This window comes from Etheostoma cragini, chromosome 9, assembly GCF_013103735.1.
Source record: "Etheostoma cragini isolate CJK2018 chromosome 9, CSU_Ecrag_1.0, whole genome shotgun sequence".
NCBI lineage: Eukaryota > Metazoa > Chordata > Actinopteri > Perciformes > Percidae > Etheostoma > Etheostoma cragini.
This window is the reverse complement of record NC_048415.1, coordinates 12496600-12508944: the sequence shown is the minus strand read 5'-3', so window position 1 is coordinate 12508944 and position 12345 is coordinate 12496600. Positions and strand designations below refer to the sequence as shown.

General features: G+C 39.4%; 1 protein-coding gene across 3 annotated transcripts in view; it reads left to right on the top strand.

The window, feature by feature from the left end:
• Positions 1 to 12345, top strand: part of negr1 (neuronal growth regulator 1) — a 148871-nt gene that overhangs the window by 111641 nt on the left and 24885 nt on the right. For 2 of the 3 annotated variants that reach the window (XR_004657845.1, XM_034881008.1), the window contains exon 7: positions 6606 to 6647. The exons of the other annotated variant lie outside the window; for it this stretch is intronic. Coding sequence is in view for 1 of the 2 variants with exons in the window: in XM_034881008.1 (XP_034736899.1) it covers positions 6606 to 6647 (42 nt within the window). In the remaining variant the exon portion in view is untranslated. The remainder of the gene's footprint in view (positions 1 to 6605; positions 6648 to 12345) is intronic. 3 annotated transcript variants of the gene reach the window in all.

Sequence of the window (12345 nt, the reverse complement as noted above, 5' to 3'; positions counted from 1 at the left end):
CAATACCCAGGGTCCCCAGTGAATTGACAAATATTACAGTAGAATATGCACTTGTCACACTTCTGTCTGCACTGCTAAACCGTTGTTCAGTTACAAAGGTGTAACAAGCTGAAGATTGATGGCATACAGTACATGTAGAAAAAACTTTAGAGGCTTTTTGTTCTATGTATGTTTGCAAGTGGAATATTTGTGTTTAGCTGATTACAACTGAACCACAGCTTTCATATGTCTAGTTCTGCTATAATTTATTTTCAGTCAGTTTGATTCAATTATAAGACACAGGTTTTCTCTCAATTGCTTTACAGTAACAACAAAAACATAATAGATATCAGCTTTAGAAGAAAATAATAGTGATTTTTGTCAGCTTGTCTCAGCGGTGACACTGGAACAAAACCCTCAGTGTTGAACTGGAGAGGTGCATTTGTTTTTACACTAAGAAAGATATTCCATACATAAGGAGGAGTTAGTTAAGTCAATCACTAGCTACAGTAGATGTGGTATTTTGTCTGTTGATTTAGTTGTTGAGTTTATTTGACAGGCACTGTACATAATATAGTCATTGCCATAGTTAGTAGCAATTTGGTAGCCCCTCTGCACTGACTCTGAATGTTGTACAAATTGTACAATGTTTTATAACGAATACTAAAAATATATGTATTGTTGTTGTTGTTATTATTATTATTTAATTATTATTATTGGTATATATGTTTTCATCTTTGCAATTTTATATAGTTTCATACTAAATTATGTGTTAACATTTTGTTGCTAAAAAACCTTTTGGATTTTTCAAAGATTACTGGATATTTATTTGTGCTGAACGATATTGTGTTTTAGTATCAACATCGCAATGTGCCCATGCGCGATAGTCACATCCCAGGATGTTGCAATGTTGACGCTAATCCTTTTTCACTGCTCAATAGAAAAGTAAACTTTCACCATTCTCCTTTTACATGATTATTAGCGTCTGACCCTTCCCCTTTAAGACAGGTATCCATGTGGGCAACGTGTGTACGTGTCGTTAGTCTGACGGGGTTTATTGTTATGGGAAGTGATCACTTCCCATAACAATAAACCCTCTCTCGCATAGTTTTTGATGGTTAGTTAGTGAAGCTACAGCAGTCAGTGTTTTATGTTTGCTGCAAATATGAACTAAATCACCTGATTAATGCAACATAATAACAACGTCCCTGCCATTTCCCCTCGCAGAATCCTGCTACCAGCCAGGCTAAAGCTAATATAGTTAGCCTAAAGAAACAAGGGGTCCGTCTGGCCCAACTAACGTTACGGTTTGGAGCCGCAACACTGGAAACGTAACACTTATCTACAACAAAAGTCTGATCTAACGTCATTTACACTGATTTAATTGTTCTTGGATACATGGAGTTTGTTGCTAGTGCACGTGAATTTATAAAACTAACAAGCTGTCCCCGCTAATCAACCAAAACCTGGAATTTAGAGGAAGCAACATGCAGTCACTGTCATTCACGTTAGCCTGGATTGATTATTATATGAATACAATGGTGTCATCCTAGTCAACCAGCATATGTCTACCTAATTTCCTCTCCAAAACAACTTCAGAAGAGAAACGTTAGTCACAGCGCTTACTTGCTTTGGTGTTTGTAAAGTATTAATGTTGTGTTTCTGACAAGCACACCTATATAATTAAGCAATACGTTAGTTCATGCAGGACATGGAAGTCATACGCCCATTAATGGAATTTCTATTAGTCACAAACCAATCACAGCCATTCTCACATTGAGCCGGTAGATTTAAATGTCTCCCTACTCCTTACTGAGTATGGAGCCTCCCTCTTTTGACCTACAAGTGTAAGTGCCACTCTCCTAGTTTAGAGTATTAATACTACTTAAAGTGTAAATTGATGGGCGCCCAGATGGCTCAGTGGGTGGAGCGGGTGCCCATATGTAGATGTTTGCTCCTGGACGCAGCCGGCCCGGGTTCGAATCCGGCCTGCGGCCCTTTGCTGCATGTCACTCCCCCTCTCTCTCCCCTTTCACATCTTCAGCTGTCCTGTCCATTAAAGGCCTAAAATGCCCAAAAAATAATCTAAAAAAAAAAGTGTAAATTGATTTTTAATGTCTTGATTTGGGCCCACTCTATACTCTGTATACAGGTGGGTCTCAGCATTGTGCTCCCTGTTTCAGCTTAGCATGCAGCTTGGCTGATCCTGGGAGCTTTGTTATAGCGGAGCCTTCAACACCTAGCTTAACTGTATTTCCATTTGTTAAAATAAATGGTGTACTTGTACAACAAACAGTTGTTCACAACAAAAAATGGTTAAATCTATGACAAGAGTGTTCCTGACTAAACTATATATACACCACTCACTCACCCACACACTCACACACCTTGTGATGATTTTAGCTGAGGTATGACAATCACCAAACTGGCAATCCCTATTTCAACTTCCCATTTCATGTGCTAGATGGAAGTGAACTTCGATGAAAAGACTGAGGCTGTTCACTCCAATTTTCTGAGGAGTCCTCCAGCTTAATTGGTCAAGCTCTTATCCCCCAGCCCACCTCAGCTTAGCCCTGGAGGAGATTTTTCTGCGCCTATACCTCTGCCTTCATTTCCTCTTTTCTTCTCTCCCCTCCTTCGCTCCCCGGGCAGTAATCGGAAGAGAACGATGGGGGAGAAAAAGAAAAGAGTTACTCTCTCACTTTCACTGCTCAGCCTTCCTCAGGCAAGAGAGACACTGCTGGCTAGTTGGTTAACGAACGCTGTGTTCGTTTGTCACACTTATCAATCATTGCATGTGTAAGGTGTCATTTCGACATGTCTTCTCATCTGCCATTGTTGTTGATGGTTTTGTTTGTTCCCATACCATGTGATTGTAACTAAGGCACGAAGCAGAGGTGCAGGAAAATGGGAGCTAAAGGTGAAACCTGAAATGTTGGTGTGTGATTGCAGCTTAACGTGCATGGAAATGATATTGAAGCCATGTGGGGATTGGGCAAGTTTTAGCAAGCTGTTTTCATCTTTGTGTAAAATTGCTACCTCTTCTATTTATGCGTCTACATTGGTCCTGAAACCAGATGGATCATGGCAATATTCCTGTTTTTCTGATTGTTGTTCAGTGTTTTAAGATTAACACAATGGATTATTTTATTTAGGTTTTTGGTGTCTTCATTTAGATAGTCACCTATTAAAATATGCTGAATAAATTTAACATGGAGAGGTTGTAGTGTCCTTTATTTCCCCCAAAAGCACCCTAACAGTGTTGTGCCATTTACCTCATTCAAATGCCTGTATTTCCATATTTAGGCAATCAGAAAAGCCATTAACATTTTCCCGTCTCACAGCGATGAAGACATATTCGGTGCTGTAGCAGTGTTCTTCCTGCAGCCCAGCGGGCAATGGACTTCATACCCACCCACCCTCACCGACTCCTGTATGAGGCCAGATACACTGCTAGGATGGCTCATCCCTGGATGACTGAGCCCAGTGGATGCTCACAGGATGATACACTCTCTGGACAGCATTAAAAAAAAAGACATAGGAAGAATAAGTAATTTGCTGGATAACAAACTACATACATACATAAAACTAATACAGTACTTAATATTAACTCTACCATTATCATGGAGGGATCAGTTAGGAGTTACAGTTAAGAGTTAGAGTTTACAAAAACAATGTGTCCTTGCATGAAGAATAACTTGATAATGCACTCAAAGCAGGGAAGATTAAATGGTTTCTTTTGAACATCCTCTTGCTAACTATTTTTTATTGGGTACTAAGTAAGATTTCTACTTCACTATAGCACAAATGGCCATATTCTGTCTGTGGGGTTTTTAGAAGATTAGGGTCAATATTATTGACTTAGACAATGAATGAGTTGCTGGGTTTTGGCACAAATACTCTACAGATGGAAATGTTCAAGACATTTTGCCTCTTTGCTGCATGCTTCTTTTGGATCTTTGTTGCATTAGCTTGCTACCTTGTCTCTACTATTGTGAAAATACAACTCTGAACACGCCTCATGTTAAGGACCCTCACATATTGTACAGTAGCTTTCTGAGTCTTAATATTGCAGCTTCAGTATTAACTCCTCATTATGCATGTGATGAGCTAAACTGAGCAGGGCCCCACATGAACACTGATTTCTACAAATCATGACCTATAAATCTCTCGCATTGTCCCATCTGCAGAGAACAAAGAGAATAGCAATCCATGAAATGAAATAGCTGTGTGAAAACTAATGTGGTTCATCTTGCAAGTGAGCAGGCTGTGCAAGGTCGACTGCCACATACAGTACAGTGGTGAAATGATGCGTTGCTCTTCTGAGTGAGAGAAAGAGCCCAAGTTTGTGGAGCTATGTCGGAGAGGGGGCATGTCAAATTAGGTTCCACGGTAACAGACGAGTGTCTGAGAGCTCATGAAATGATTTAATGGTGAATTCATGCTCAAGTATTAATCAGATTGCACCCGCCTGCCTGTTTAAAGAAAGAACTTAAAAAGAAACTGTCTTCACATATGGGCTCCCCCAGGAGTACTTAAAGTCAAACATTTGTGGAAGAAAAGATAAATTCAACCATTTCCCCACCAATACGCCGAGGGAAAAGGCATATCATATCACGGATGAATACTGATTCCTACACAATTTCTCCATCAAAAAGAATGATGAAATCAAATGAAAGCAAATGCTTTATTGTTGTTGGCATAACAGTGGCTTTCTAAACAGCAACACAGTCATTTCACAGTTGTTAGAGCACCTCTAAAAAGCGGCACATAGAGCACAGATTGAGAGCATGTTGTGGACAACAGTACAACGTTTGCCCCACACTTGAAATGGCCCTATTAAATTTCCACGTGAATGGATTAAAATAGAGAGTAAAAGTAGGCTTCTGCACTATTGCATGGCCAAGTGGTATTTTTTTTGTGAAAACGGTTTCCCTTGTGAAAGATAAGCTCCTTTAGAAGCCTTCTAGAAGAAGGTGGAGTTTTACCTTTCATGAGAAGCATAACTAGTTTTTGAGCAACAATTGTAACTGCCATAAACACAAAGCTGAAAAGAGCCCTATGAGTCCTACCAGCGCATTACTTTGGGTTGAGCTCTCATGGTAAAGCTTTGCTTTGCCACAGATCACAGATTCTGCTCCCTAAATGAGTCACTGCTCAAAGCTGGTGACAGCTTATCTTAAATTAAGTGCTTGTTTACCAAACAGAAAGCCATGCTATTTATTTATTATTTGTCTCAAATTCCAGATCAAATGGGCAGTAATGTTTACATTACACTGATAGATTCGTACCATAGCATCATTAAATAATAGATGCTCCACAGCAGACTGGGATTTAGCTTAAAAAATCCCACGACATGCTGCTTTTGGATGCTTTTATATAGATCTTAGTGGTCCTCTAATACCATATCTGAAGTCTCTTTCCCAAAATTCAGCTTTGGTACAGAATACAGCCACTAGAGCCAGTACCACAATGAGCACCCACGAGCATGGGTCGGCCAAATTTTCTGGGTGGGCAAAGCAGAGAAAGGGATGGTAACCTGGCTCCTTATGACCTCATAAGGGGCAATGTTCCAGATCGGCCCATCTGAGCTTTATTTTTCTCCAAGGCAGAGCAGGATACCTAGGGCTCGGTTTACACCTATCGCCATTTCTAGCCACATGGGGACCACAGGCAGGCTGGGGGAATGAATATTAATGTTAAAAAACCTTATAAAGTAAAATTGTCACGTCATGGGACCTTTAAGCTTTTAAGAGTCAGTAATCAAAGGAATTGTTATATACATCATCAACATCTACTGTAAGTTTTAGGCTAGTTATCGGCTATAATGTGTCATAAAAATCATTTATATTGCTTTTATTTACCTCTTTGCATCCCTCATAAGTCTACGACAAATCCTTTCTTTTCTAAACAAGTTTGGATCCTTTCATAATTTTTTTTTAGAAAAATCTTTACCATTAATATGACTAAATATAAGGTCTACTTGGTGGGACATTATACTCATACACTTTTAAATTGAAGAAGAGGTATTTGCTGCTGTCTTTTGGTGAATACACTCAGTTTTAATAGTTTGACACACTGGACTGAACATTTCTGGATTTGACATTATTCCACCAGTGGCTCAGCCTGACATGAGTTCTTAAGGTAATCAGATTGGGACTCTTGAGTTCCGTCCAAAGAGGGATCAAAGGGAAACAAAAGTTTCTCTTTTTTTGCTCAGTTTTTAGTCAGTTCATCCAACCTAAAAAGTAGGATATTAAATTATGAAACTGCCAGTTGTTAAGCATACCAGAAGTGTGATAAAAGTTTTTCATCCAATCACAAAACCCCTTTAGTGCTTTGGAGCTGTCCCAGCTCCCTAAGTTCCCCTCATTTTTGTCTCAGCAGTAACCCATGCAAATCCGAGTCAACAGAGGGGGATACAAGGTGTTTATGAGCATGTGGAGGTTGCATCTTCTTACAGGGACAACGTCCTAATGCATGGAGAGGATTTGTCTCCATTCCCTTTCCTTTTATCCTTGCATGCATTTTTATTTTTATTTTACGTCTCCATTCTGTTAATAATACGTGAATGTCCTCTTTCCCTCCCCCTCCCCCTCCCCCTTCCCCCCTCTCCTCCCCTGTAGCAATTATTGAACCCACCACCACTAGTGCTGTCTCAAGCCCAGGTCAGTATGTCACCATGCTGTATACCAAATCAGCAAATAGGTTTGCTGCCTCATACTAACCTGAGCCGAAACCCTTTCCTCCATCTTGATTTATTTATTAATTGGCTGAATGGAATGCCTGCTGGGTGTACAGCTTAATTGTATGTCTTTTATTTGTTTGATTTGCATTTCTTGTTTGTTTTTTTTCTGTTAATTTTGGGTTGGCTTCTACAACCTGGCTACACATACTTACTTTGCTACCCCTTCCTTTCATTACAATGCCACTTCCGCCACCACCACACCCACGTGAAGCAAACAGTAGAGTCATCAAAGTGGCTGTTCCATAGGCCTCTGGGTCTGATGCTTTTCATAATGCTGATGGCTTGTTCTTCTTCTCTTTCTGGCTTTCTCACCACAAACACTACGAATCTCCTGCTCCTCAGTGCTACCTAACTGCAGTATACATCAAAGGCAGGAAACTGTTGGTGGCAAAGGCCCTTAGTTTGTTGTTTGCAAGATGGAATCTCTGCTGTATTTGTACTTTTACCACCCCCTCTATGTCATAATCTTCCTATATCCCTCTTTTCATTCTGTCTCTGTTTTGTCCTCTTTCTAGAACAATTAGTTGGCGCTCTGCCACCCTCTTTAACCTGATCTCCTGCTAGTGCTGTTGTCGGTGCTACACTTTCAATGTCGCCCTTGTTCCCCCCACCTCCCATCTCTGTATTCTGCCGCTTTCACGTTCAAGCCCGGAGTAATCCCCTCTGCCTTTTCCCCCTCCCTAATGGTTTTAAGCAAGTCACAGAATGTAATCTCTCATTCTGGTTACATTATTTTTGTGTAATGCTCATCTCACACACAGAAACATGCAGACATGCACTCAAACTGAAAAGCTTTTACTTGCACAAACACACGCAGTAGACACCGAAATGAAAAGATGCTGAATTATTCAAACACGCCCGAATGCAGTTACATTTACAGTACACTCTCAATCACGTGAGGATTCATAATGCATGATGAATTTGCGTTTTTGTGACTTTCATCAAGCTCTGTAGATAGACGCCATCGTTTTTCCTCTTGCGTTTTATGGAGACACAACCCTGATTAGCATGTGTTTGCCTGCATTCTCTACCTGTCTATCCGAGCCAAATAGAATTATCCATGGAGATTCTATCAGATAACAAGTTAAAATAAGCTCAGCAGCAACGAACAGTCCTGGCAGGGCCCTGAACTCTCATTTGATGTAACGCTTGCAGAACAAATGACAATTTCATGGTCCAAAGGAACACCACTGGTTTCAATCGTGGAGATAAACTCACTCAGTGTCCTACTGTTCTTGTTTTGTTCCAAGTTGTATTTGAAGTTAATTTTTTGATGGTGCCCTCACTAAGTGGCTTGGCAAAAGGGAATTATTTTAGCTTTCAGGTTGTCCCAACTGTTGTTTAATCACGTTTAATTATTAATTTTAACAGTATATTTTCTCCTTGTTTTACCCCAGTGAATGAGTTTGGGAAGATGCGCTTCCAGAATAAGTAATGAAATTCTAGTTTGTAAGGTAAGCGAATCAGGATATCTCTGAAGGGGAAAACATTTTCAACCCCCACTGCACTTGGAGCGCATGTTTCAGCCCATTGATCAAGGGCAAATGACAAACAAATTCAAATTACATAGAGAAAACAATGTTAATAGGAAACATTAGTCATTTTGCTTTTATATGTAACCTTGTTGTGCCAGCTCTAATAAATATTGGTTCAGGTGGGCCAAAATGTTAATGTGTAGGTTAATTGGATAATTTTTGCATGCTGGATGTTAAATTGTTTTATCAGAGCTTGTGTACTGTGTGATCTGAAGACACAATTGTGAACATCGTTGTGCAACAACAATAGTTTTAACAATGATCCCATTGTATCACCACCCAGCTGTAACACATGATTAATAAAAGTCAGATGGATTACATATTCTAAGCATATTTTAAAGACTTGAGAGGTAGCATAGTAAAATACAGAAATCCACTGGCAGCTTGGAAGGTGGGAATCTTTTTTTCTTTCTTTATTTAAAGCAAAATTAATTAAGTTTAAAAACGGAAGCAGCAGAAAGAATGCAATTTAATGGGGGACATATCATGAAATATTCGTGATAATATTGTCTTCTTAACTCAGTCTTCACAAACAGTCTAGCTCCATTAGTGATACTCTCAGCAAAATCACAAATGTATTAATCTGCTTTAAATTTTGTAAATCTTAAAGCGCTCATTTTGATCATTTTTAGGTTCATACTTGTTTTTAGAGGTTATATCAGAATAGGTATACATGGTTTAATTTTCAAAAAACACCATATATTTGTTGTACTGCACATTTATGCAGCTCCTCTTTTCGCCCTGTGTTTTTTTAGCTACAGAGTGAGACATCGCACTTCTATTCCATCTTTGTTGAGAGTCACACATGCGCAGTAGCTAGGGAAGCTCTGCTAGCCAGTCAGAAGCAGAGTAAGAGGGCGGGCCACGCTAGCAGCTAGGCGAGCATTATAACGCGTGTAACAAAGTGACGCACTAGACTACAATAGAGTTTTGGGGTAGTTTGTGAAGAGTGGTTTCCGTTGGAGATGGTAGGTCCCTTTGGGGTGGACTTTGGGCTTTTTCATTTGAATACCTGTAACGTGCATAAAAAAGATATATAACACAATAAATGAAAGGGGAAGAAGCAAAAAAAACATAATATGAGCATTATGAAATGACATTATATGAAAAACTCACTTGTTCAGTGTTGGTGCACATACTTTTTAGTATCTGCAATGCCTACCAGCCCATATACTGTGTAATAATACAACCCAGACAGTTGTTTGTGGGCTACCTAGATCAGAAAAAGGGTTTAACAAGCCTTTCAAATTTAGCTCCCCTTCCTATTTTACATGCAGACTCAATGGAATAAACTGTCCCCCATCTGAGTATCTCCACCGACGGCTTGAGAATTACCTTTGCAAAGGTATGCCATATTTTACTTGCAAGCCAATTAAAGCAGACTGGGCTTACGGGAGGGGGCTTATAGAGATAGGCGCTAAAACGGAGTGTACCAGACAGATACAGTTATATTCAGACAGAAAGAGGGAAATAATGCCTGCGGTTTTTTTTACATTAAATCATGGAAAAATGTTCTAATAGAAAATACTAGTATGAATCTGACAATGAGCTTAACACGTCTCCTTTAAAGTTCATTTGCTAAAAACTGCAAAACCAATTATGGTTCTTTGTGTCAATCTGATATTCTGAATATATATATAGAAGATATATGTATACTCACCAGATAGGTAGCTAACTATTGAGTTGATTGACTGAAACTAGACCACTAACTAACTATACCACTCAATACAGTATGGATTTCTTGAATAATAAAAACATAAATTGTGGATATTAATTGTAATGACAATCCTCTTTAGGCCCTGAAAAAAACTGTGTACACATCACAAAATGTACCATATCCACATTAAAAAAATAAAAAATAAATGAAAAACACCACTGACTACTCTGCAATATTGATCATAGTGCAATAAGTTGTTTCTCTTAAGTTGTCAATAAATTGAAGCTCTTATCAACAAAACCTACAAAATAAATAGTTGAGACCCATGCTTTAGCAGCTGGAAGCCCCAAGCCCTGGGTATCATCCAAGGAGAGTAGGTAGAGATGGGGAACTCATACAGGCACTTTGGGGTCCAAATCAACAAAAACTTTGACCGATCAGACAAAAGTACCCTTCGTATGAGGAAACTGAGCTCCTTCAGTGTGTGCAACAGGCTGCTGAAAGTCAGCGGTGGTCAGTTCACTTCTTTGGCTATAGTGTGTTGAGGAGGCTGTATCAAGGCTGGTGATGCCAGATAACTGGTAAGGAAGTCCATCTCTGTGGTCTGGCTGGAACTGCACAGTCTGTAGGCAGTGGCCGAGAGGAGGAGGATGGACATGATTGACACTGTCCTGAACAACCCCTCCCACTACTCGATGACGAACTGTGGCAGATGGACTGCACATTCAGTCACCAGCTCATCCTACCAAAGAGCAAAATGCCAAGCTTCAGGCATTCACTTGTGCCCACTACCATGAGAGCAACTGTGACCACAGCCTAAGCCAGCTGTGACCCCCCACACCCACACCTAACCCACTCCTACTCAGCCAACCTGTCACACTCACTGCTCACATCTCAGAAGCCACCCACACCTGATCAGTGGTAAAATGACTCTATACTGGCTGTGCCATTGTTTTCTGCGATGGCGTCCAAGCGGCTTCTTGGCACTGACCTTCCAAAGCGCAACCAATTAGGCAACAGCTATATGTGACATAGCAATTGCCAGGGCCCTCTTTATCTGCAAGAAAGTGAATAAGCGTATATCTAATCGAAAACAATTACTATTGTGTATAACTATTCCTTTAAGGGAATATAAACTATAATGTCATATGATATAACATATTACATTTTTAGAATATCATGCTGCGATTATCACTATTTGGTGTGGCATACGAAGAAAGTGACTGATAGAAACTGATTCTTGTACAATATCCTTCAAATGGTCAACTGGACTAGGATATTTTAATGTAACAGCTTTTAAATTAAAATTGTACTCTTTTATTTACCTCTTAGACTTAAATTTCACCCCTGGACATCAATACGATCTTGTCTCATCTTGTCCTTCCTTATCTTATCTCATCTCATAAAAGTCATATAGATATGTTCTCACTTATCAGGGAACCACAGACAGAAATAGAAACCATCTGGCTACCTGGCTGAACATTGAAACTACCGCACCACAAAGATTGACCATGCCCAAGTTTAAAATGGTAATATACCACTTTCTGTTGACAATAAAGGTGGAAAGCTTGTTTTATCTTTAGCATGTATATTTGAATGTATTGACCTAATTATAAAACACTGATCTAATACTCCAAAGAAGCTGGCTCGTTGCCACCCTGTCATCCCAGTGAAATGTAGATCTGTGAAAATAACATATGCTCCCACTGTCTTTCAATTCTATTTATTTCCGCAAATCACTTGACAGTAGAAACACAGTGTTCTTAACACTGTACTGAACCCAATTTCTTGTCTTTTTGCAAGGCGCAGTGTACAGTGCTACCGGTTCAAGGAATATTAACTCATACATGAACAAAATTCAAGTTTCACTCCCCTATTTATCCTGTTCTCATACACATTATTTCTTTTTTCTATTATCTGGTATAGTCAGAACTATGGTAATTACAAAGGAGGATGCACCTCTGACGTTGTCGTTGTAGAAGTGAAGCATCTATTTGATCCTCCTCCTGACCCAGCATTAAGCACTGGACCAGTGTTACTCATTTCACAGGTTGTGAGCATCTTGCGGCTCGCCAAGCTTTGTGGCTCACATTGCTGTAAATAATACGATGATATGATCATGATTCTTCAGCCATTAGGCTACTGTAAACAAATCATTGATCTATGCTTGTGTTGGCACTGCCATGTTGATGTTCATGTGAAGGCTGATTGTTGTTGTTACTGGTATATTTATTTAAGACATGGATGGCATAGACTGTAAAAAGGAATTGCCCCTTGGGGATTTATAAAGTTTTACTGTATCTCTATCATGCAGTCAAAACCAATATTTCTTTAAAACATTAAAAACAAGCAGGTAAAACAAAACCCTAAGTCTGCTCCTTTACAAATTCTTTATATTTAAAAAATACCCAAAACAGTGGCAATAT